This window comes from Sinocyclocheilus grahami, unplaced genomic scaffold, assembly GCF_001515645.1.
Source record: "Sinocyclocheilus grahami isolate Dianchi unplaced genomic scaffold, SAMN03320097.WGS_v1.1 scaffold555.1, whole genome shotgun sequence".
In the NCBI taxonomy this organism is placed as follows: domain Eukaryota; kingdom Metazoa; phylum Chordata; class Actinopteri; order Cypriniformes; family Cyprinidae; genus Sinocyclocheilus; species Sinocyclocheilus grahami.
In genome coordinates, this window is record NW_015505734.1 from 372,052 (window position 1) to 398,858 (window position 26,807).

The following is a 26,807-nucleotide window of genomic DNA, read 5'->3' on the forward strand; positions in this document are numbered from 1 at the left end:
AACTAATGTGAGATATAAACTCAAAATTGAGTTTTTTCACAATTCTGACTTTTTTTTACTCAGAATTGCAAGTTTATATTTTTGTATTGTAAGTCCGATTTGTGAAATAAAAAGTCACAATTATCTTTTTAGTTTTATCACGTGACAGAAACTTCTCACATTGTGTGTAGATTATGTATATTAAGTTTTTCAGTGAAGATGTTCTGTGACAGCACTAGTAATGTGCAATAACATTTTTGATACTGTTTTGATTAAAATGTTTTCAGTAATTACACATTTGTTAAAGGCTGTGCATTTTTTAAACTTAAAATTGTAAAAAAAATAAAATAAAAAAAATTGCTCACAACCTATTTTACTTCTGTAATCTGACATAACAAAAAAAAAATCAAATATATATTTATCATTACATTTATTCAGTAATATCATTAACTTTTACACTGTGATTATAATGGAAGTTTCATCCCCATCCATGTCTTGCACTTCGGCCTCGAAACAAAATTACATGGGTTCAGCTGTGCAGAAATAACACTAAGTGTAACTAACTACAGTGTGAAACACTGTTTTACCACACCATGTCCTGTTTTCTGCAGTGTGGTCATATTCTATGACCTTGATATCCACATAAAGCAGTTGCACAGAAAAACAAAAACATACAAAGCAAACTGCACACACACACACTGTTGGCTTTCACTGTTTTGTATGGTTACATTTCATTTTTTAAAAATGGATTTGATCCTAAATGACTTAATTATATTAATTGGCATTATATCTAAATTTACAGTGCACTTGATCGGACGTTCATACAAACGGTGTCCCATCTTGGCACAGTGTGTCTCTCACTTCCAGACTTTGACAATGCCATCTCTAGAGGAGGTGACTATAAAGCCCTGGGTGGTCTGGAAAGTCGCAATATCAGTAATAATGTCATGGTGACCCACAGGAAGAGATTCTGGGCCCCGGCGAGGCGTGTCCTCAGTGGATCCGCTCTTCTGTTTACTGTGGATCTCCTGGTGAGGTTGAAGGGAGACGGAAGTGAAGATCAGCTAAATATAAATGTGCAGAAAACAGAAAATCAGATGGAAATGAGCTTCAGACCTGTACTACTTCTGTTCCTTCTATGATCTTGCGGTTGTAGAACACAGAAGGGCAGTGAAGAGAGTCGTTTGCACCGCCTGCAACGATGTATGACCTCTCAGGGTAGGCCAAATCCCAAAACCTGCAGATATCATACAGAACACAATCTGCACATGCCCTCATAATCTTGGGATGTAAAACTTTTGCACCCAGCTTTATGATATTTACTTGGTTGTGTCCGAATCTGAAGCCAGCTGATTTTGTATAGATGTACCATCTAAAACAAATTCAGCTGAGCTTTGGATATATTTGATGACTATATGGTGGAAAAAAAGTTGAGAATTGTTCAGGAGTTAAATTTTTTTTTTTTTTACTGATTTACATTAAACTGCACAGGATTGTGGGATATCATAGGTGGCCAAGGATACATATCTGAGGTGTCTTTAAAAAAAATCATAGGCTACATCCACAGAATAAAATATCTGAAAACACATCATACATGGAATAATAATCAAATAATCAAATTCAAATAATTAATGAATACAGACACATATTAATGTGGACGTAGTCTTTGTAAACAGATTGTGGGCCAAACATTGGATTCGAACAAGCCTTGATGCCTTCTAACCTGTTAAATCAGCACACCTCAACAATGATTAGTTTACTAATTAGCCACACCTGATTCTCATGTCAGATCCAGCTGTAAGTAGGAGAGGGTTGCCATCAGCAGGGCTGCAGTATATCCCATGAACACTATGAGGAGAGGGCTGTGGAGGACAACAGATTCCAGTGTAACGACAGAAGGTACACTACCGGTCAAAAGTTTGGGATCAGTAAGACTTGTAATATTTTTTTAAAGATGTCTCTTGCTTATCAAGGCTGCATTTATTTGATAAAAAATACAGAAAAAAGCAGTAATCTTGCAAAATATTATAAAAAATATTATATAGTGGTTTCTATTTTAATATACTTTAAAATATTATTTATTTCTGTGATGCAAAGCTGAATTTCCTCCATTACTCCAGTATAAAGTGTCACATGATCCTTAAGAAATCATTCTAACATGCTGGTTTATTATTAGAATTATCAATGTTGGCAACAGTTGTGCTGCCAAATATTTTTTTGGAAACCGTGATACTCTTTTCAGGATTCTTTGATGAATAAAATGTTAAAAAGAACAGCATTTATTCAAAATATAAATATTTTCTAACAATCTTTGCTATCACTTCTTAACAATTTAACACAGCCTTACTGAATAAACGGTTTAATTTCTTTCAAAAAACGAAAGAATAAAAATGTACTGACCCCAAACTTTTGAACTGTAGTGTATATTGTTAGAAAAGATTTCTATTTTAAATAAATGCTCTTCTTTTTAACTTTATATTCATCAAAGAATCCTGAAAAAAAGTATCACAGGTTCCAAAAAAATATTAAGCAGCACAACAGTTTCCAGCACTGATAATAAATCAGCATATTAGAATGATTTCTGAAGGATCATGTGACACTGGAGTAATGGTGCTGAAAATTCAGCTTTGCATCACAGGAATAAATTAGATTTTAATGTATATTAAAATAGAAAAACTTTATTTTCCATCATAATAATATTTCACAATATTACATTTTTTCTATGTATTTTTGATCAAATAAATGCAGCCTTGATGAGCATAAGAAACATTAAAAATCGTTCTGATCCCAAACTCTTGACCGGTATTGTAGGTCTGATTGAATTTATTCATTATTGTGAACTTGTATTGTGATGCAAAAGTGACAACATACCTGCATCTCTGAAAGCGGAGGGGCAGAGCTAGCCCACAGGGTGAACTTCCTGTCTCCAGTCTCCATGTCCCACATGGACACCTCATTGTTACCTTGGACAGCTGAAGAGAATGAGAAAAACCTTTATGAACATACTCTATTTTATATATTTATAATCTTTTTTTAATTAAAAATAAATAAATTCATACTTTTATTCTGAAAAGTTACATTAAATTCCTCAAAAGTGACAGTAAAGATGTGTAATTATAAAAAAATTCAAATACTGTTGTTTTAAACTTTCTATCCATCAGAACAACTGTTTTCAACACTGATAATCAGAAATGTTTCTTGAGCATCAAATTAGCATATTAGAAAGGCTTCTTAAGGATCATGTGAGACTGGAGTAATGGCTGCTGAAAATTCAGCTTTCCATCACAGGAATAAATTACATTTTAAAATGTTAAAACAGAAAACAGTTATTTTAAACTACAATATTTCAAAATATTGCTGTTCAAATTATAATATTTTTAAAATATTATATTTACTGTATTTTTTATCAAATAAATGCAGCCTTGGTAATCATTAGAGACTTTTCACCTGCAATGACAGAGGACTGGTAGAGTGGATGCATCAGCAGGCGTCTGATTCGAGCTCGGGCTGGGTGGGAGTGGCTGGAAATTGGTAACTGAAACCGCATATCCCAGCATGCCATTGTGCCATTACTTGTGCCTGTGTCAGTAGGACATGAAATAAATCCCAGCTTGAGAGAGCAAACCTAGTTTATCAATCACTATCATAAAACAAGAATTTGCTGAAAACATTCTTCTGTAATTTGGGTTTTGATTGGCACACATTTCCGGTTCACTTGCTTGTACACCACCTACACGATGCACTCTTACCCACACACAGCCAACACTGGTGCATGTCCACAGCAAAGGAAGTGATGAGGCCTAGGCGCAGGTCATGGCGGAGGGTCCAGGCATTACTATTGCTGCGGAGGTCCCAACCCACCAAAAAGCCATTCACAGTGGCATAGGCCAGAACCGTCTGCGCCCCTGAGTTAAAGTGATGTACATCCACCGCACAGCCCTCATCCTTAGGATCCAGGAACCTGGAAGAGACTCAGTGGCTCACTGATCTGACTGCTTGAGTGACACTGACCTGAGTGTGATGGTCTTGATTTACTCATTTGTACCATTGTATGGAAGCACAGAAATTCAGGATGCTACAAGTAGAGTAAGTAGTTACAGTATATGACCTGCACGCACCTGGTCTGACAGGGCTGGACTTTGGGTGATTTGGGTGGCTTGTTTGCCTCAACTGCAAGAAGCTGGATGGAACCATTATCTGATGCAACAGCAAGGTAATGTGACCCCTGACAAAAGGTCAGTGTTTTCACATGGCCTCCAATCCGAGAATACGTAAGCACAGACCTGAAACAATCACATTTTCAATCATCCCAGTTCACATTACAGTAAAACAACAACCTAGACAATTTAGAGACATTATATAGATATTATATACCGTGTGGTGGTCGTCTTGCCCTCCATTTTCTGGCTGTCCCAGATCTTTACAGTTCCATCATTGGAGCATGTAGCAAAGATCGAGTGCTCATCGGAGACTCTGATTCGGTTCACGGCAGATTTGTGCTCGTGGAGATGAGCCACTAGAAGACCTTTTGGATGCCACCCTGCAATGTAAAAGCTGTAGTTACCAAAGTGGAAATAACCTGTGTGAGGCACACAAGCTAGAAAAACCTCAATCAACTCATTTAAAGTAGTTCAACCACAGTAAAACCACCCTTTTCAAAAAGCAGTTAGTTACACTAAGCCACTAACAAAAAGTTACTTAATGCAGCAATATATTTTAAATAACTTCATGATATTCAAAATTTGATCTTAAGCATATTTAGGATATCCTCAATTAGGGTGAAAACATCAAAATTACCATTACCATTCAAAGGTTTGTAATATATAATATATTACAGTATATTACAATATAATTTATTTATGTGTGTGTATATATATATATATGTATATGTGTATATATGTGTATACGTATACGTGTATATACAGTATATATATATATATATATATATATATATATAGAGAGAGAGAGAGAGAGGGGGGGGGGCCTTTGAGTCAAAAAGGTTGAGATTTCACTGTCCTGTAATATATAACTGAGTCAAAAAACAATGAACAAATATAAAATCCTGCAGAACAATTCAAATTGTTTTTTTAATCATTTACACAAACCATGAAAGTTACATTTAGCTTTTAATTACTTTACCTTTTATTTTCCACTTAAAAATTAAAATGCCATTTTAAATGAAAAAAAAAATAGGTCAGCTGCAGATGATTTCTGTACAAGATCTAGCAAGCAGAGGCTAGACAGCCACATAATGTATTAGCGAGGTGACATGTGACCGCTGTACCTGGTGGTGGAGGCCTGCTCTCCCATTCTGCGCTCTCCATCATCTGTTTGGCCATGCGCGAAATTGTTTTTTTAATCATTTACACAAACCATGAAAGTTACATTTAGCTTTTAATTACTTTACCTTTTATTTTCCACTTAAAAATTAAAATGCCATTTTAAATGAAAAAAAAAAATAGGTCAGCTGCAGATGATTTCTGTACAAGATCTAGCAAGCAGAGGCTAGACAGCCACATAATGTATTAGCGAGGTGACATGTGACCGCTGTACCTGGTGGTGGAGGCCTGCTCTCCCATTCTGCGCTCTCCATCATCTGTTTGGCCATGCGCTCTGCACTGCATTGCTCTCTTTTCTGCTGTACCAGCTGCTGTAGCTCTGCCTTGCATGTGGTGATGCGCCGTTGGTACGTGGACGCTCCGGTTACAGACTGTAACACTTGAATAGTAGGGAGTGCTGTGGTTTTCCTGGGCTGCATGGCTCCACCTTCAGGAATCTGCAATGAAGAGTAATGGGGGGCGGTTTAAGATTTTAGTATTTTATAATTATTATTTAGGAACAACATGCTAATACATTTAATCTGGGAAAATCCAGCACATTCCTGCATGTTTGTGCAAACATGATGGAAAATATCAGATGACTGATATGATTCAAAGCCTTTACAGACTACAAAGCTACAACATGGACAAATGCACACTAAAAAAGGTGTTGATGAAGTAAAGATGATGGAAGAGGCTGAATGGAGAGGGCAGAGAAAGAGCAGGGGAGGGACGATAGCACACTGTCAGCTCAGCGGTCGACCTGGGCTGAGGATGGAACATGAGGGAGGTTAAGAGGCTGTGAGGAACTCTCAGATCGCAGGCGCTCTCTGGCCAGAGTTCCGTTGGGCTCCCCACCACCGCTCGGAACTAGAACATTAGGTACCGTCGAGGGCGTCTGCGCCAAGCTGGGAGGGTCCAGAGAACCAAACATGCTCTTCCACTCTTCATTCAAGTTGGAGTCCTGTTTCGTATGTTTGCGAGCTGTCAGAAGAGAAACAAAATTGACCCATTTTAAAAGTGGTTTTGATAGAAAATGCATTTCTGGTTTCTAAAACATTTGATGCTCAGTTAAAGTGTTAACATGCGGACTGACTGACACGTGTAAAAGAAATCAGGCAATTGATTTAGTCAGCACAGTGACATATAGTACTTAAGTAAATTAAAATTAGTTCCAAAAGTGAATATTTTCATAGAACAGAAGCAAACAGAATAAAACTTCTCAAATGCACTAGAACTGCACTAGGGGACTCTACAATATGTTGAGAGCATTAGCTCTCAGCAAATAAATCTGGAATATTTTAAACCAACTTCATCTATAGCTACAGTTTTACAAGCCCAGCTTAAAATTTTTTTTGTCCACACTAGCTCAAAAATTGTGTAAGGACTAATAAAATATAAAGGTATCTTTATCCACAGGAAAGGGGTCCCTCGCAAAGTGATATCTGATCATCATATTTGGGAGCCCTGCTTCGATGCCACCTTCTGCTTCCTTTGCTACTAGGAAATCGGTGAAAATAAATTTATATACACCACCATTTAATGTTTGGGGTCAGCAAGACTTTTAAATGTTTTTGGAAAAAGTCTCACAAAGCCTGCATTTATTTGATTAAAAATACAGTAAAACAGTAATTTTACAATTAAGATATTAAAATTTGAATTAAAAAAAAGAACAACATTTATTATATGAAATAGAAATATTCTGTAACATGTCTTTACTGTCACTTGACAATTTCAATGCATTCCTGCTGAATAAGACAAAAAAAAAATTTCAATGCTAGTGTATAACTGGGCAATCTATGACCTTTTATGACTGAATTAATTTAGTCACTAGCAGCTAGGGCTACACAATTATGACAAAAATCATAATTGTCAATTATTCCCTTGAAATTGTAATTGCGATTATTAATTACAATTACCACAATTTACATTGTTTATACCATTGTTTGAAGCAACTGCATGCCATATTTTTATATGAAAATAAACAAACTGAAAACACTCCGACTGAAAAACCTTTATTGCTTTTCTATCCACCTTTTTCTTTAACGCAGAAGTAAGCCTATGGGTGAGACTTCCGGTTCATTAGACGCTATAGGGAAATAACAAGAAGAATAACAACGTGCAGTAAACGGTAAAACTGTTTGCTCTACAAACCAGTGTGTTCATAATTAAAATAATACATTAAAATAATATGGTAAGACACACCAATTTTCAATATCAAGCAGCAAAAGGAGCGGTTCTGTACAGCTAAAAATAACTGGACACGGATGACGGCAAGAAAAAGGTGGATAGTATTAAGCATCAAATATAAACTATACAGGTGCATCTCACTAAAAAGTGGAAAAGTTAATTTATTTCAGTAATTCAACTCAAATTGTGAAACTCGTGCATTAAATAAATTCAATGCACACAGACTGATGTAGTTTAAGTCTTTGGTTCTTTTAATTGTGATGATTTTGGCTCAAAAATCTCAACAAATTAGAATACTTCATAAGGCCAATAAAAAATTTTTTTTAGTGAATTGTTGGCCTTCTGGAAAGTATGTTCATTTACTGTACATGTACTCAATACTTGGTAGGGGCTCCTTTTGCTTTAATTACTGCCTAAATTCGGCGTGGCATGGAGGTGATCAGTTTGTGGCACTGCTGAGGTGGTATGGAAGCCCAGGTTTCTTTGACAGTGGCCTTCAGCTCATCTGCATTTTTTGGTTTCTTGTTTCTCACAGTACGCCGAATCTCGTGGATTACAATTTGCAACTAGACGGATGCACGGTTACCTCCTCTACAGTCAAATATCTGGGTGTTATATTAGATAGCAACTTGTCTTTATAGTGAATTGGTGGGTTTTTGTTAAATGTGAGCCAAAATCAACACAATTAAAAGAACCAAAGACTTAAACTACTTCAGTCTGTGTGCATTGAATTTATTTAATACACGAGTTTCACAATTTGAGTTGAATTACTGAAATAAATGAATTTTATCACGACATTATAATTTATTGAGATGCACCTGTACATCGGATTGTTTCTTCTTTAAATGAATTTTATTTTTTTTTTAAATATGAATGGTATTATAATGCTATACTAAAAGTAAAATTGAAACCATGGAAAACCCTTAAGATAACCTGTAGAAAGAAAAAACATCTTAAGCACGGAGGATAACATAAGTGGACTTTGAACGATTATGTATTTTTGGCATCCATAATTGTAATCTCGATTAGAAATTCGATATAATTGTGCAGCCATACTGAGCACTCTGAAAGTACACTCCCACTGGTTTGTAACAAACTGACTGCAACAAAAAACATCATGAGCTGTCGTGCAAAACAAAGTGGATTTATCCACATCACACATCTGCCTGTTAACCTGAGTTAGTCAAAGCGAGTGATTATAACTTCAAATAGAGCTCAGCTGCATGAGACCTAAACAATATACCAGAGGCAGAAGGGATGAAGTCTGTATAATTTTTTTTTTTTTTAAATATGAATGGTATTATAATGCTATACTAAAAGTAAAATTGAAACCATGGAAAAACCCTTAAGATAACCTGTAGAAAGAAAAAACATCTTAAGCACGGAGGATAACATAAGTGGACTTTGAATGATTATGTATTTTTGGCATCCATAATTGTAATCTCGATTAGAAATTCGATATAATTGTGCAGCCATACTGAGCACTCTGAAAGTACACTCCCACTGGTTTGTAACAAACTGACTGCAACAAAAAACATCATGAGCTGTCGTGCAAAACAAAGTGGATTTATCCACATCACACATCTGCCTGTTAACCTGAGTTAGTCAAAGCGAGTGATTATAACTTCAAATAGAGCTCAGCTGCATGAGACCTAAACAATATACCAGAGGCAGAAGGGATGAAGTCTGTAAACAAATAAAAATAAAATGCATTCATTTCAAATGGTGACCCAATGACATGAGAAGCATAAATAGATCCTCAAATAACAGAAAGTGTGTCACTCACCTCTCTTGTCTTCAGGCTCCTGCTTAGGCTTGATGAGGTCCACCTGTCGGCCAGTGATGCCCAGTGTACTGAGATCAATGACTCCACTGTGGGCTCCATCACTCAAGTGGCTCTGGTCTATGATGTTGGCTTTGGCCTTGTTGGACTTGAGCATGAAGTCTTTCAGAGCTAAGAGCTTGTCCTCCTCAGCCTCTGTCATTCCCTGAAGGGAATCACATGATAACAGCTTAACTTGATTTATACAAGTGTGACATGAGGCAACATGCCTTATTGTTCCTGAAACAAGACTTCTATTAACCAACCATTGCTCAGGACTAGGGTTAGGGCAAGAGCTATGGATTTTCATAACAGAAATGTTGTTCTAAAACAAAGTAATTATTTCCTCATTTAAAAATGATTTTGCACAAATAAATCTGAACTAGCAGCCTTATACATTTGATCAAATTAAATCAATAGTAATTTAAAAAATAAAAACATGAAACTAACAAATTTTTTTCCTGACCTGTGAAAGAAGTTTCTTAAGCAGCTGGGCAATTGCGGGATCCTCAGGAACAGGGCATTCTGGGATGGAGCCATTGCGCTTTTTTTGGCGGAGTAACAGGTGTCTGAAGAGGCTTCCAATGTCTTTGGAACGCAGTGCATAGTCAAAGATGGAGCGACTTACAGGCTCTTTCAGCACACTGAGCAACACAATCTCCTTATCAATCTGTCCAAAGGCAAAAAGAGAGTTCAACCAAACCAATATGAAAATTGTCATCATTTACTCACCCTCACGTCCTTCCAAACCTGTATAACTTCCTTTCATTCATGAAATGCAAAAGGAGAATTTTATTCAGAGTAGTTGTGACTAATCACCTGTATAATAGGCTGTGTGATGAAAGGGTTGAGATGGGGCATGAGTTTGCAGTAGACGTCAGCGATGTTTAGGTGCTGAGCGACTACAGTGATGAAACCCACAGCTCCATAGCGGATCCACAGATTGGGGTGGCACAAGAAAGGAGCTGTAGGACAATAACGTTTTAAATAATAAATCATATAGAGCAATTACGAAGCACATTATACAACGGCATACAAAAGTACAGAATTTCTCTCACCAATATCACTGACAAACTCGTAGATGTGAGGTTTCTGCAGTAGCCCCAGCTGGCACATGCAAGTGAGAGCATTGAGAGCTTTATAAATGACAAACTCCTCAGCGTCACTCAGGCCTTGCTGCAGAAGAGGCTTCAGGATGGAGGAACTCTGCCAGCCCACATATGCTGCTACACCTGCAGGGAGAAGGAGATTTGGTAACATGTTGCAAGAAACTGATATTATATGAAGTGATGTGACGGCAACCTACCTACTATGCTGTCAAAGAAAGCTCCACGGAGGTGCCAGTCATTCTTGTCGTTGAGGAAGGTGATCATGTGGGAGAGAAGGACATCGTTGGCTTTCTGCCTGCCAAAGAACACGCAGAGGCGCGTGATGCCATTCTCCATCAGTGTCTGTTTGACGATGTTCTCAGGGTCGCTCAGTAAAGTCACCACCTTCTGTTGAACCATCTCATGCAAGGCCTGCAGCTCTTTAGACAAGGGATGGATCATATCCACAGCATTTTAATGACACCATTAGAATGTTTCCATGCAAGCTGTCTATTAAGTGCATAAAGTGGGATCTTACATTTGGATTTAACTTTCTTTTGAGCGTACTATAAAAGTGAGATTTTATTGAAGGACAAACATTTACCTGAATCATAGTTTTCATTGGGGTGAAGCGTTTCTTCTGTGTCCTCCCCATTGAGGTCTTGTTCAGAGCTCAAATTATTCTCCTGCACCAGCTCCAGAAACCGCAGTGCTGTCTCAGCCAAATGCGCTATGTTCTCTATAATATATAATATGATATAATGTAATGAAATATAATGTTCATATGTTTAGGGTTGATTTGTTTGTTTTTGACAAAAAATGTCTTATGATCACCCAGGCTGCACTTTAAAAAAAAAATATATATACAGTAAAAACAGCAATATTTTGAAATATTCTTACAATTTAAAACTGCTTTATATTATATCTTAAATTGTAATCTGTAAAAGATTACATTGCAAAATGTAAAAGTGTATTAGCTGTCACGTTTGTGCAATTTAATGCATCCTTACAGAATAAAAGTATGAATTGTCTCTTTAAAAAAAATCTTACTGAACCCATACTTTTAAACAGTAATATAATATAATGAATTATATTAAAGTATATAAATATGTTTAAGTCAACATAAAATGGCTTTCACAATCCATTTTACTTCTGTGACTTAAGAAATATCAAAGAATTTCCTATTTAAAAGATTTAATTTCTTTAGTTTTATTTAAAATCAAAGACCGATTGGATTGTGAAAACTATTAACACATATAAAAAGAGCAATTTAGATTAGACAATTTAGAAACAATTCATTCAGGCATTTTCTAGTACTAGAATACCTGCATAAGCAAGTCTGACAATTGTGGCTTCATCTTGGGCCAAGTGCGCAATCCCAGGTAAAATGTATTCTGGGTAGATATTGACATCATTGCGAGGAACCTCCTTGACCAGTGCCAGAACTTTAGTCAGTGTGCGGACAGCCTCAGCCCTGACCCGCGGCATAGAGTCATTGCAGAAGTGCAGTAAGTAAGGTGTAATCCTGTCCAGCACAATCTCCACATTCAGCCGGCCAGCCAGATGAAGAATCAGCTCTAGCGCTGCCAGCTTGGAGTCGCAGAAACGCAGTGTCTGAAGACAGGATGTGATCACTGACACCAGCACCACCAGCCCTTGCTCCTTGGATGAACTAAGCTCTTGAGATGCCTTCTCCTGTTTTTCAGTCTTCCCCGTCTGCCCGCCACTGCACAGGTTATTGAGGATGTTCTCCAGGTTCTTACGAATCACCAACACCCTCTCGTCAGCAGACTGGAAGGTTTCCTTGGCAAACTGCGCCATATAGGGCTGAAGGAAGGTATAGAAGATTTCTGGGAAAGCTTTGCCTCGCTGCTGCTTTAGATATTCTTCAGCTGTCAGACGCTTTTCCGGTTCTCGCTGCACCATTTGTGCCACCTGCATAGAGTGGATGAAATTATACGGAGTACTACCCAGTATCTAACTAAGAGTACTAACTAGTATCATATTATTTATCAAATGTGTTGTTTATTATATAATGTATAAAATAAATCACACTACCATTCAAAGGATTGGGGTCAGTAAGATTTTTTAAAAGAAATTAATACTTTTATTCAGCAAGGCCTAATAAAATGTATCAAAAGTGACAGTAAAGACATTCAAAATGTTACAAAAGATTTCTATTTCTGTTCTTCTGAACTTTGTATTCATCAAAGAATCCCGAAAAAAAAGTATCAACGTTTCCACAAAAATATTAACCTACACCACTCCTTTAAACATTAATAATAATAATAATAATAATAATAATAATAATACATGTTTCTTGGGCACCAAATCTGCATATTAGAATAATTTCTGAAAGAGCTTGTGACGCAGAAGACCAGAGGAATGGCTGCTGAAAATTAATATTTGCCATCATGGGAATAAATGTAATTTAAAAATATAATAAAATAGAAAAGTTCTTTTAAATTGTAATAATATTTCACAATATTACTGCTTTTTACTGTATTTCTGATCAAAGAAAAGCAGTCTCCGTAAGCTTAGGAGAATTCAAAAAATTTTCAAGAAACACTTACAATCCCAAATTTTTGAATGGAAGTGTAAACATTTGTAAAAGCTAAATTGAAATAATATACAGTATCAAAAATCTCATAAGAATAGAAAAGCTACCAGTTCTCTTATACTGCGATCTTCAATTTTCATCAGCACTTGTTCAGTTTGGAAATGTCCTTTACGGTAAGCCAGGAGTTGTGAGAGGTCGAAGAGTGGGACACCCTCTGTAAACAACTCTGCAATCACACAACCTATCAAAAGAAAATCAAAAAGAAAGATCTTTGAAAAATGTCATATTAATGCATCGGCTTTAAGCAAACAGAAAACAATATAATGGTGATGGATACCAGCTGAGAAGATGTCCATGGGCTGCTTGAGTTCTCCCCTGGTCCTCTGGCTATTGCTGGAGAGATCCACAAGCGGAGTTGTCTGGTCACTTTCTGTGGCAAACATGCTGCCATCCACAAATCTCTCTGGTGCAATGTAGCACGTTCTCCTCCTGGACGTGTCAAAGAAGTAGTTGAAATCTGCAGGGTTGTCTTCAGGTAAGTATGTAGGTTTAAAACTAGCAAAGTCTGTGAGAAGCACCCAGTTCCAGCTTGTCACCATAACATTCTCTGTTTTAATGTCACCATGACGCACACCAGATTTATGGGCCTGGTCCACAGCATTGAGGAGCTGGAAGGCGATCCACTTCTTCTCCACATTGTTGAGGAACGGCCGCGTACTGATACGGTCATACAAGTTATCCCGAACATATTGTCGAAATAGTATGGCTGCTTTCTCAGTAAGTGTGGCTTTTTGAAAAGGCAGACAGTTCTGACAGGAGTGCAGTCTGATTTTCAGCTCCTCCAGCTCTTGTTTGTAGCTGGTTAGGGGCAGAGAGGGGTCCTGGATCGCAAAGACTTTAACCACAACCAATCCTTCTCTATGTTTCGCCCGGGCCACTTTGAAAAACCGTGTACTGCCCAGACTTTTGTCATATTCATAATCATGGATGTCAGAGAAGTAACTGTCCACTGAAAGAATCTGTGATGGAGCAATTCCAGCCAGCTGGTTCCCCATCTCACTGGATTAGAGATGGTTGTCCTCAAAGACAAATGTATACCTATGATAGATAGATAGAGAGAGAGAGAGAGACAGATGGTTCTGCAGTTCATTACAAAAATCAGATTTATCTTAAAATAATTACTAATAATTGGAGTAGATACATGTAAAGTTTTGTCATATATTTAGGATAATCATCAAATTCAGTATACAGTATTCTTCACATACAGTGTCATGAGACATAAAATGCTGCATCATATCAGTTAGCAATGCTACAAAACATAAAACTCCAAATATTTACATTATTGCAATATTCGCTCGATATAAGTTGGCAGTTATAGCGTACTATGTCACATACATGTGCGCATACATGTACAGCACTGATGTAAAAATAAACGGTTGTTTACCTGATTCTTTGAGCCCAGCGCGCTGTCAACTAACTGGTTAGCAAGAGTTGTTTCCTCCCACCTTACTCAAAATGACATTCTACATTTTGCCCAAGTTAAAACGAACGTTACTAACAAACCTGTCAAATCATACGAACGATACAACATACAGATATTTACATAAAAGAGCAGCTTCGTTTGTTATTATGTGCTAGGAGTGAACCAGAGGTGTGCGTCTCCATTGGCTGATCTGAGATCTGTTCCTCAGCTCATTAGCGATACGCTATTGGATGAAATGCCTGAAGTCTCTGATCCTAGATCAGCCGGCAAACCGGAAACCGGAAGCTATCATTCGGGATTTTTTCGGACTTTAGTTATAGAGTCATTTCAATGCGTCAGAGGTATAGATTCAGAGCTTCCAGTGGATATGGGGAGATCCCTATTTGCGGATGATGAAGCTATATGGAAGAGAGGAAGAAATTGTGAATTTATAAACAATAAATTACAAAAGGGAATTAATCAAGTTGAAGAGTGGGGGACAAAATGGGGATTTAAGTTCTCAGTGGAAAAAACAAAAGTAATGATCTTTACAAATAAAAAGAAGGCTAAAGAATGCAAGGTGGAAATGTATGGAACCATTTTAGAGAAAGTAGAGTGTTTTAGATACTTGGGAGTATATTTTGACACAAAACTAACATGGAGGGAACATATAAAGTACACAGTGTATAAATGTAAAAACCGTGCTTAATGTAATGAGGTGTCTTGCAGGATTGGAATGGGGAGCAAGTTTTTCAGCTCTGAAATATATTTATATTGCACTAATAAGGTCTAAATTAGATAATGGTTGTACTGTGTATGGGTCAGCAGCTAAATCTGTGTTAAATGAATTGGATGTTGTGCAGGGACGAGCTTTAAGAATATGTTTCGGGGCAATCAGAACTTCCCCAGAGTGTGCACTTCAGGTTGAAGCAGGTGAAATGCCTCTATGGCTATGAAGGAAACAACTGGTAGCCAACTATTGGATTAATTGAAGAGAGCATGGGGAAAACCATCCAACGAAAAAGGTGCTACAGAATTGTTGGAAGAAGGAGAGGAGGAAAAAGGAAAGTTTTGGCTGGACAGGAGATTTAATAGCAAAAGAAATGGACATATATGACAAAGAATTTGCTAGTACTGTGGTGTGGACTAACAAACCAATCTGGACAATGGAAAATACAAAGGTGGACATAGAGCTTCTAATAATAAAAGGCAGCAGTAGGAGTACAGATATAGTCAGTGAATATTATAGATATATGGACAATATGTACAAAGATAGTATTCAAATTTTTTACAGATGGATCAAAGGATTTACAAACAGAGGCAACATGATCTGCTGTATATATCCCTACACTGTTAAAAAAAATCCGTAAAATTTACGGTAAAAAGACGGCAGCTGTGGTTGCCTGAATTTTACCGTAAAAAATACAGTAGCAATGTTTTAGGTTTTACAGTTCTAACTTAAATTTACAGTTAAATACCAGTAAGTTCATTAACTGATATAATGTTAGTATACCAACCTATTGAAGTACTGAAATCTGTTTTGTACCTTTGTAATATACTGATAACCACCAAATTACAGACAGTGATGAGAAAGGCACATGATGAACCAAAGCCCATCACAAGCAGCTTTTTAATAATAACATATATAGAAGGTGCACAGTGTCTTTCACACAAACGCTAAACACCATCATGGTAACACACATGAAACTGAAATAAGGCAATAAACATTGATTTAACAACATTAGGTGTAACACACAACCCTAATATACAAAACTGATAAGAAAAAACTAAGAAGAAACATAGTTATTTCAACAAAAAAACATCAAATTTGAAATGTAAAGCAGGGAATTCTGGGAATGTCAATTTATGGTTATTCACTGTAAATTATACGGTCTTTTTCACTTCCAAAAACAGTATACTACCGTAACATTAATGTCCAATACATGTAATGTCCAATACAGTTTTTCACCGTATATAGTAGGGGAATTTACCGTTAACCATTTAACAGGTTTTTAATGTAGCATTTTTACAGTCTTTTACTGTTAAATTCACGGTAATTTTTTACAGTGTAGATATCATGTGGGAGTAAACAAAAGAACATCTGTCTGATTAAGTGTGTATACAGTCGAGTTATATGCTGTATTAATAGCATTAGAATGGATTGAACAATCCAGATGGGACAACGTTGTAATATGTAGTGATTCTGTATCTGCCCTCATGAGTATAAAGTCTGGGGTAACTAGAAATCATCAGGAATTACTAACTAGATTTTATTTACAAATTCAAGAATAAGCAGGCAAGGGAAAAACATCACATACATGTGGGTGCCAGCGCATGTGGGCATCCAGGGAAATTAGAAAGTAGACAGACTGGCAAAAGAAGCAACAAAAAAAAGAACATGTTGACGTCCAAATTAAATGATCAAAAACAGAAGGGAAGAGTTTAGTGTGGAAAAAGATCATGCAAAAATGGCAGCAGCAGTGGGATAATGATATAAAAGGGAGACATCTGTACATGATACAAAAATAAAAGGAAGGAACAAGTCATAAAAAATAGACTGAGGATTGGACATTGCTTGCTAAACACCCAACAGGACTTTGTGATGAATGTCAGGAGGAGGAATCAGTTAAGCACATCTTTATATCATGTAAGAAATATATACAAGAAAGGCAAGAGTTCAAGAATCAGCTACGGGAAATAGGTATAGTAGAGTATAATGTTAAAAATATAGTAACATATGGAAATAATGACCAAGGACAGAGATATTTGTTTAATTTTCTAAGGAGGACTGAACTGGAAGGACGAATTTAATTAAGATATAGTAAGTTAAAGTGAGACAGCACAAAGGTTGTTATAAGTTTTTTACTCCACGCTGGTCTTTATTTGAGGATTTAATCTATGAGATGGAGTTCTTCAGATGAACTGAGGAGGGCAGCAATACGCCTTTGAAGCGTCTAAACTGCCGCTAATCAATCACACAAGAAGAAGAAGAAGAAGTGAGACAGCAGATGGCGTAAAACTCCAATGAAGAAGAAGAAGAATGCGTCAGAGGCGTCCTGAGTCCGACTTTTATTTGTTTATTTGCATGTTTTGACATTGTTAAAGCACGCGTTCTCTCTAAAAAAATATATATTTTTCTTTTGACGCTATGGCGCTGCTCAGATGATTGACCGTGTTAAATAGAGTTTCTCCAAACAAGTGTTTCACACCAGCACGAGTAAGAATTGAATGTTGTCCATGCGCACTTAGATTTTGTGTATGTATTTACAATTTAGTTTCGAAATCTCATAAAATGCTGCCAATATAAAGTAATTTCTTTACCTGGAAGTTTATGTAAATAAACCATATACGAAATGTAAGGTTGTAACTTCACGTGTGCATTTTAGAGAATTGAATTTTAAATAGCTTGTAAAGTGTTATATTTGGTTAAAATGATCTCTTTTAATTGTAATATGTGCACACTGTGCACTGAATGGGAAAATCGTGCCTTTCAAACTTTTTCATTTGAGACGCATTGCATGAATTATACAGTAATTCTCTAGCTTAAGTAGTAGTTGTTTACATTGGCATTGTCCTTATGACCTTTGACCCAGTTGCTATTTATAATTGCTACAATTTATTCCTGACTGAGTTCATGTACTGAAACAAAATGACCCTCTTTGCATCCTTTAACAGATGTTTGGAAATGGGACAAACACTTTATACCAGAGCGGTCCTCAAGCTAGATTCTTCCCACCTTCCGAAAGTGTTATGCTTCTCCCAGGAACTTACAAAAACAAAGTGGCCTTCATCACTGGAGGAGGAACGGGACTCGGAAAAGCCATGACCACCACTCTGTCTTCACTGGGAGCAGAGTGCGTGATAGCCAGCACATTAGTTATCTCAGTACAATTCAAAAGTATTAAGCAGCACAATTGTGTCCAACATTGATAGTAAGAAATGTTTCCTGAGCACCATATCAGCATATTAGAATGATTTCTGAAGGATCATGGGACACTGAAGACTGGAGTGATTGCTGCTGAAAATTCAGCTTTGCCCTCACAGGAATAAATTACTTTTTAAAACATGTGCAAATATAGAAACAGTTATTTTTGTTATATTATTATTGTTTTTACTGTAATCCTGATCAAATAAATGCATCCTGGTGAGCATAAGACTTCTTTCAAAAACATAAAAAAATCATATTTTTACCTCAGACACATTTTCACTTTGTTTTATAGGTCTTTCAATTTTTGAATCACTGCTAATGCACCCTAGAAGCAAAGCCAAAAGCTTAAATCAATTTGAATGTGAGTGATTATTTGTGTTAAGTCTTCTGTCGTCACATCATTTCCAGAAATCTTGATGTTTTGAAGAAAACAGCAGATGAAATCTCACAACAGACAGGAAACAAGGTACCTCTGCTTTAGTAAGTCTATGCAAACATTGTCATATTCGTACAGCAATTCAAATTCAGATTATGGTGAAGAACTTGTTTTCATCCTCCTAGAGTTTGATAAATGTGTTCATGCTTTAGGTCCATGCCGTCCAGTGTAATGTTAGAGACCCTGCTTCAGTGGAGGCTGCTGTTAACCAGCTTGTCAATGATGTCGGTCTGCCTGATGTAGGTTTAGGTCTCCATCTCAACAGCAGTGATGCAATAGATTCAGCCAAATACACAAAACTGTTTCTGATATGCACTGTCAACCCCACAGGTGGTGATAAACAATGCTGCTGGAAACTTCATCTCTCCGTCAGAGAAGCTTTCCCCCAATGCCTGGAGAACCATCACTGACATCGTATGTCACGCTAGACATCGGGAAAACACCTCATCAAAGCTGAGAAAGGTTATTATTATTTTTATAGAGATGTAGCTAAGTAGTTGTAGGGTAATTCAACTTTTAATTATGATAAAAAGATAGCTTACCGTTAAAAACAGTAGAGCATAGCTCTAGCAATGCTGAGGTCATAGGTTTGATTGCCAGGGAATGCATGAACTGATAAAAAATGTGTACCTGGAATGCAGTTTAAGTCTTTCTGGATAAAAGCTTCTGCAAAATGCATAAATACATGGAACGGTTGTTAGATAGGTTGAATGGATGTGGTTGAGTTGGAGTACATAACCACTAGAGGGCAGTAAGAGCAAAAAAAAAAAAGGCTTACAGAGTACACAAGCCACTGATATTCTGCTGTTTGTCTTGGTGATTATTTAATAATTAACAGAATGCTTTGAATTTAACAAAGTTCTATCAATCACATCTCTGAAAATAATTTTATTACACAGAGGTTTGTAAAAAAAAAAAAAGGTGTGAAAATGCATGCCCTTGATATTGCTTTGAAATAATTGTTTAAAATGTACATCATTCCAAAAGTACAGCCAGAAATTTACACAATTTTACATGCAAACATGGTAAACCATGATATTATATCAGAAATGTATAACCAAAAGTCCATCCACCTAGAACTGTAGTCCCATTGCTAAAAGGACAATTTAGATCATTTAATTTTTTTGTACTGAAGAATTTATATTAGAACCAAAAGTCCAGTTGTACATTTCTATTCTTAGACCCTAAGCAGTGGCCCTAAGTGTCCTGTCAATGCCAAACTTTTAAGTGCATTTTGTTTTTGAGTGACACATTAAAATAATTTTCTGTGGTGACTGGTCAGTAGAGATAATTATTGGACCCCAGAACATTTCTTTATTTTTACATTACTGTTCAAAATGTTTTTTTTTTCTTCAAGTATGCATTAAATTGATCAAAAGTGAAAGTAAAGACACTGGTAATGTTGCCAAATTTCTTTCAAATTAATGCTGTTCTTTTGAGCTTACCATTCATCAAATAACCCTGAAATGATGTGTCATGATTTGCATAAAAGTATCAACAAATCAGCATATTAGAATAATTTCTGAAGAGTAATGGGTGCTGAAAATTCAGCTTTGCCATCACAGGAATAAATTACATTTTAAAATATATTAAAATGGGAAACAGTTGTCTTCAATTGTAATAATATTTCACAATATTACTGTTTTTACTGTGATTTTGATCAAATGAATGCAGCCTTGGAGTGGACAAGAGATGTGTGGTTGTGCAGATGATCCATGTTTTTCTTCTTTTGCCCATTGTCTCGATGCTTCTACTGTAATGAGGTTGCCTGTGGCTTCTTGCACATCCCATGAGCAATGCTTTTGGAAATGTGGCATAAAAAGTTGTCAAAATGTGGGATTTTGTTTTGGTAATCAAGCCTGTTTTTATAATAGGCTAATTTATGTGCGTTCATGCTGTTCTCTGCTCTCGTTGTTTTCTTTTAAGATAACAGCTTCTGGCTGGAACCAGTAAGCCACAGTGTAATCACTCCTCTGTAAATTAAGACATCATTAGTCTTAATGTACATTTACTTTTCAATGATAAGGTATGTGTGGGTACGATGACAACAAGCAAGATAAGATGATTCCGGTTCATTGCCACAGTCACGTTTGTTTGTGTGTGTGAGAATTAGCTGCTTAAATTCAGACATCCAGCCTTTCACTTGATTATTTTGACCTCTTTCTGCTTCCTTGAACATTGTGATTACAGACTGTTCAATTACTCCACTAACTCGAAGTCCAAAGATAATATATTACTGATAACAAGTCTGACCTTCACGATACAGTGTGTTTTATCATCATCTCATTGTGTCACAGGTGATCTGAAGCCTAGTTTAATCTCATTTGAGGCACCAGAAACTGATAATCTTGTTGAATTTATTCACTTGAAGGTGCTGCATTTCTGGCCATCACCACAATCTATGCTGAGAGTGGCTCAGTTTTTGTTGCGCCAAGTGCTGCTGCTAAAGCTGGAGTGGAGACGCTTTGCACGTATGTACTCTGTTACAATACAGACATGTTTTAGGTCCAATTCTCCTGGCAGGCTGTGGTCTCCTTTGAGAATCAGGTCCTCCTGTCAAATGCCTTTCTAATATATTCTTGGGGAGCTGCATATATTATCATAATGAAGGTGCCGTGTGCTATGTTTCATTTACATTTTAATTGTAAGATGGGGATCTTGATCCCCTCTCCTTAAGGAGTGTTAAATATGCCGAAAATACAACAGGGAGAGGTGAACAGCACACTATCTAACTGATGATTCAGATCAGTAGCTCATTAATAATATAATCTCTGCTGAAATGTTTAGTTCAATGACAGGATTTATATATATTATGTTAATACATTTATTTATATATGATGCTACATATACATACATACACGCGCACACACACACTACTTTATATATAATATATAAAGTAGAATTTTATATTTTTATTATTTAGTAGTTATGTATATTACTAATATTAAAAATGGTGAAGTTGTTATAGATGTTTGTATATTCATGAGTGATTAAATGAGAATCCTAACTTAATTCCAAAACGTTGCTTATCTGAATCCATTGCCTTGCCGTTAATTAAAATTTTAAAAAATTATATTAGTAGAACAAAGATTTGAATATAATTATATAAATATGAATATAGATATATCTTAAATATTCTATTAACGGTATTATTATTGTTGTTATTATTTTTAGATCATTATGTGTTTTTTTTTATCTGTCAAATTCTTACTAATATTAAAATTGATTTTGAATTTTTTTGTACGACTTGGAATTTTCCATGTGTTTTCAGATTTTAGGGCCCTACATTACTTGTATACCAGATTTGCACCCTACAAAAATCTCTTGCTGAATTGAAAAGTGGCCACATAATTGCACTCTGATTTGAAGTGTGTTCTATACATTCTGTACATAAGCTCACCAAAGCCTTAACAGCCCTTTGATTGCATTTTCCTTGGCTTGACTGTGAGCCACTATGTTTGCTATTGCTTCCCCTGTGTGATAAACCTAATGGAAAATCTGTCTCAGGAAGATAATTGCAGTAGAAACCGTGTTGGCCATGTCTGAGAGATAGGATGACCAGATGTCCCCAAAAGATGGGACAAATTTCAAATAAATCAGAGCATGTGTAAAAGATCTGACTGATTCCATCTACCCACAGGTCTATGGCAGCAGAGTGGGGCAGATACGGCACGAGATTCAATATTATTCAACCAGGACCAATCAAAACCAAGGTAGTGTGCCTTTTTTTTTTTTTTTTAAAGTTGCTCTTCTCTGAACATGTTATCATACAACCCTAGGTGTGTTCAGCGAGAAGTTGTAAAGTCCAGTTTGTGAGTGAATCATGCTTTCTAGTCAGATCATTTCAGTGAAAACCAGTTTGAATGATTGGTTTACAAATCAGACTGATCCAGTTCTTGAGTTCAACTCTGAATCAATTCAGTTTGGATTATTTTCAATCTTTAAAGCTTTACTTTTTTAAAAGTTTATGAAATCCATCTGAAAAAGGTGCTTTACAGTGACTCCTCCGGTATCTTTCTGAAGGGTGCCTTCAGCAGACTGGATCCCACTGGTACGTTTGAGAAGTTGATGTTAGAGACTATAGCCGTGGGTCGTCTGGGAACTCCTGCAGAGATTGCCAACCTGGCCGCCTACCTCTGCAGCGATTATGCCAGCTGGGTATCAGGCGCGGTGAGTTCGGTGACCTTGCGTGAAAAAAGTGCTTTGTCTCTCTGGGCGAGAGCTCACCTAGCATCATCCCCACAGGGCCTCTCCATTTACAGCCAAATGGAAACGGAGCCAAGGGCACACACTCCACCCTTCTTTCCCTCTCTGAGTATCAGAGGGAATTTTGTGAAGAATTCGAGAAAACAAATAGTGCTCTAGAGATCAATATGGAGTTATATGGTCCGGTGCATAAGTGTAATGGCCCTATACTTATAAAGTTAAGGAGCCCTGACAGGGCAGCTAATATGTTTTTCACAGAGAAAGACAAATTTCCATCTCATAGATCTCCTTTTTCCTCACAGATCATTCGAATGGATGGTGGTGAATATGTCTCCCTTGCTGGCGAGTTTAATGGCTTGAAAAAGGTGACCCCCCCCCTTAAAGTCAATCAATTAGAAATGTACAATGGGGAGTTTTTATTACTTTATTTATTATATGTTTACCTTGATTTTATTTGCTAGGTCACACAGAAGCAATGGGCCATTATGGAAGCAATGATCAGAAACACAAAAGGATCATAAACCTCTGAAACCGAAGTAACTCGGCACTAATGACAGTCCTAATCTCAATCTCCCACACTCTAAAAAATGCTGGGTTAAATACAACCCAGTGCTGGGTTGTATTTAACCCAGCTTTTTTTAGAGTGCATTGTAGCACAGAGGATCAACTATTTTGAAATATGATTTTTAGATTGTGTAAACCGAGACTTAAATTGTCCTGGCACATACAAATATCCGTCCAGTGACATGTTTATCACATTGAGGGCTATAATGAATTGTTGTGTGGAGTTTTTGAGCTGTGCTGAATATAGATATTGTGTACTTTTTGACCTGTCTGCCATTTCTGCCTTAACTATTCATTGTAACAATAGCAATTACATTCTGCATGCTATAAACATGTAGGTGACTTTTTTTTTAACCTACACACTGCCCCTGTACTCTGGGATAGACTAAGCAGTTTGGAGAATAGATGGGTGGATAGATGGTTACTGCCCGTTTTGACAAATCCCACAAAAACATGTTTTGAGATGTTATTTTGTTTAAAAGCATATAAAAACAATCTGCCTGATATTTTATGGCAACAAGTGTTAGACGTCTTACAGTAACTTTCAACAGCCTTATGATGTAATGAAGTAGATATGATATTTTGGTATACATTAACTTAGAAATGCATTTTGTCGAAAGTATATATATTCTGTAGAATAAATTCTGCCTTAATTCTTGCATTATTCTTGTTTAATTATCAATTTGAGGATAAAAAAAATAAATAAAAAAGGGACTTAATTGCTTTGTATTTCTGAAGTTTCTTTAATAATTGAAAGTGTTTTTTAAAACAGCCTCCACTAAAAAATATATTAATTTCTTCATATTCATATTTTCTTTTTTTTTCTCCCTGCTCTTTCTTCCTAGTGGTTTCCAATTCATATTACATTACTGCTTGTGGTGGAGCAAAAGCAGTCTTTTTAGATTTGGGCTCTTGACAGCATCTGAGAGTATATAACACTCAGATAATCACATATAAGTCTTACTCTTTGTTAAATGTGTGATGTTCAATGTTATGTATACAGGTGCATCTCAATAAATTAGAATGTTGTGGAAAAGTTCATTTATTTCAGTAATTCAACTCAAATTGTGAAACTCGTGTATTAAATAAATTCAATGCACACAGACTGAAGTAGTTTAAGTCTTTGGTTCTTTTAATTGTGATGATTTTGGCTCACATTTAACAAAAACCCACCAATTCACTATCTCAACAAATTAGAATATGGTGACATGCCAGTCAGCTAATCAACTCAAAACACCTGCAAAGGTTTCCTGAGCCTTCAAAATGGTCTCTCAGTTTGGTTCACTAGGCTACACAATCATGGGGAAGACTGCTGATCTGACAGCTGTCCAGAAGACAATCATTGACACCCTTCACAAGGAGGGTAAGCCACAAACATTCATTGCCAAAGAAGCTGGCTGTTCACAGAGTGCTGTATCCAAGCATGTTAACAGAAAGTTGAGTGGAAGGAAAAAGTGTGGAAGAAAAAGATGCACGACCAACCGAGAGAACTGCAGCCTTATGAGATTCGTCAAGCAAAATCGATTCAAGAATTTGAGTGAACTTCACAAGGAATGGACTGAGGCTGGGGTCAAGGCATCAAGAGCCACCACTCACAGACGTGTCGAGGAATTTGGCTACAGTTGTCGTATTCCTCTTGTTAAGCCACTCCTGAACAACAGGCAACATCAGAGGCGTCTTACCTGGGCGAAGGAGAAGGAGAACTGGACTGTTGCCCAGTGGTCCAAAGTCCTCTTTTCAGATGAGAGCAAATTTTGTATTTAATTTGGAAACCAAGGTCCTAGAGTCTGGAGGAAGGGTGAAGAAGCTCATAGCCCAAGTTGCTTAAAGTCCAGTGTTAAGTTTCCACAGCCTGTGATGATTTGGGGTGCAATGTCTGCTGGTGTTGGTCCATTGTGTTTTTTGAAAACCAATGTCACTGCACCCATTTACCAAGAAATTTTGGAGCACTTCATGCTTCCTTCTGCTGACCAGCTTTTTGAAGATGCTGATTTCATTTTCCAGCAGGATTTGGCATCTGCCCACACTGCCACAGTCTGTGTGCATTGAATTTATTTAATACACAAGTTTCACAATTTGAGTTGAATTACTGAAATAAATGAACTTTTCCACGACATTCTAATTAATTGAGATGCACCTGTAACACACTCACGCACTACCGTTCAAAAGTTTGAGGTCAGTAAGATTTTTTTTTTAATAAAGTAAAACAGTAATATTATGAAATTTCTATTTAAATGATCTAATTTCCATTTGATTTGGTGATGCAGATTTGGTACGCCAGTAACGTTTCTATCAATGTTGAAAACAGTTGTGCTGCATGTTATTTTTGTGATACATTTTTCTGGATTATTTGATGAGTAGAAAGTTCAAAAGAACAATTTATTTGAAATAGAAATCTTTTGTACCAGTGTAAATGTATTTACTGAATAAAATTATGAATTTCTTTAATAAAAACGTATTGACTTTTGAACGGTAGTGTAATCATTTCATATATTATGTAATAATAGATGTATTTAAATGTTTAATATGTAATTTAATATATTTGCTGGGCGAAGCCTGAGTCTTGACGGTTTTAGGCCTCAATATGTCCTTATAGTCATTAGTGCTAAATATCAGTTAGCCTTAATAGTGGCATTTTCAGGTCAAGCCTAAATCACTGGATATTACTGGCAGGGTGCTAAAATAGCTTATAAATTGGCATCGAAATTCTGGTATGAAAACAATTTTCTGGCTACAGCGCTTGAGGGGAAAAGGCATTTCTCTTAAATGCCATTCATCCTTGGTGTTCCGGTCCAGAGGTGTCTAATCGAAAATGACATACAAAAATCTTGATATATGAAAAAATTTAAAAATCAAATGCGTTTTCAATACGCTGCTATCCTAGTTGATTTAGTTTCATCAAGCTCTCAACGTTCCAGCTAAATAAACGGGTTTAGACAGAGTGTTTCTGTTTGTTCACAATTACACAAGTTTTATGTCTTGCTGTGTCCACTTTGGGAAGGTCAACTGTTCAATTATAAGATAAGATCATGATCTGTTGAAACTTTAAATGGGAAGGAGAACTCTGCTGAGTGTTGCTTTGTGTTTTTTGCTAGAACTCTCCAACCCCTGCTTTATGTTCACATACTGTTTCAAAACCAGTCATTCATTTTAAGAATGATTTTATTGACTGAGCAAAATAACATTTGCATGTTGTGATTGTTGCAACAAATCACACAATGAACTTCTTGAGATGTTCATCATTTACTCATATT

At 36.5% G+C, this 26,807-nt stretch overlaps 1 protein-coding gene, 1 long non-coding RNA gene and 1 pseudogene across 4 annotated transcripts; 2 read left to right on the forward strand and 1 right to left on the reverse strand.

Moving 5' to 3' along the window:
• Window positions 1-720: 720 nt before the first annotated feature.
• Window positions 721-14,648, reverse strand: LOC107556101 (phosphoinositide 3-kinase regulatory subunit 4-like). 3 transcript variants are annotated; one of them, XM_016239131.1, is made up of 21 exons: window positions 14,402-14,648; window positions 13,295-14,055; window positions 13,065-13,198; window positions 11,723-12,332; window positions 11,002-11,136; window positions 10,616-10,837; window positions 10,368-10,541; window positions 10,129-10,274; window positions 9,776-9,979; window positions 9,274-9,475; window positions 9,153-9,173; window positions 6,184-6,281; window positions 5,533-5,755; window positions 4,354-4,519; window positions 4,098-4,262; window positions 3,729-3,940; window positions 3,427-3,558; window positions 2,851-2,951; window positions 1,753-1,841; window positions 1,096-1,216; window positions 721-1,007 (listed from the first exon to the last, which is right to left on the reverse strand). In XM_016239131.1, exons 2-21 carry the CDS (start codon window positions 14,010-14,012, stop codon window positions 837-839), a joined length of 4,044 nt encoding a protein of 1,347 aa, XP_016094617.1. In that variant the 5' UTR covers window positions 14,013-14,055; window positions 14,402-14,648; the 3' UTR covers window positions 721-836. The 3 variants fall into 3 exon arrangements, with proteins under 3 accessions (XP_016094617.1, XP_016094615.1, XP_016094616.1); XM_016239129.1 differs by having other exon boundaries at window positions 6,061-6,281; XM_016239130.1 differs by lacking the exon at window positions 9,153-9,173 and having other exon boundaries at window positions 6,061-6,281.
• LOC107556103 (uncharacterized) lies at window positions 8,888-13,113 on the forward strand. The gene is made up of 3 exons (XR_001605247.1): window positions 8,888-8,979; window positions 9,258-9,264; window positions 13,101-13,113. It is a non-coding gene; the product is annotated as an uncharacterized lncRNA (long non-coding RNA).
• Window positions 14,649-17,451: 2,803 nt separating the features above from the next.
• On the forward strand, window positions 17,452-23,596 carry LOC107556102 (2,4-dienoyl-CoA reductase, mitochondrial-like; annotated as a pseudogene).
• Window positions 23,597-26,807: the final 3,211 nt, after the last annotated feature.

Excerpts from the sequence above, each read along its gene's own strand:
- LOC107556101 (XM_016239129.1), bottom strand. The coding sequence starts at position 14,012 with ATGGGGAACCAGCTGGCTGGAATTGCTCCATCACAGATTCTTTCAGTG. Across the intron at positions 9,476-9,775 it reads TTAAGAAACTTCTTTCACAG|GGAATGACAGAGGCTGAGGA; the intron begins GTCAGGAAAAAA and ends GATTCCCTTCAG. Across the intron at positions 6,282-9,152 it reads CTTCATCCCTTCTGCCTCTG|CTCGCAAACATACGAAACAG; the intron begins GTATATTGTTTA and ends CTCTTCTGACAG.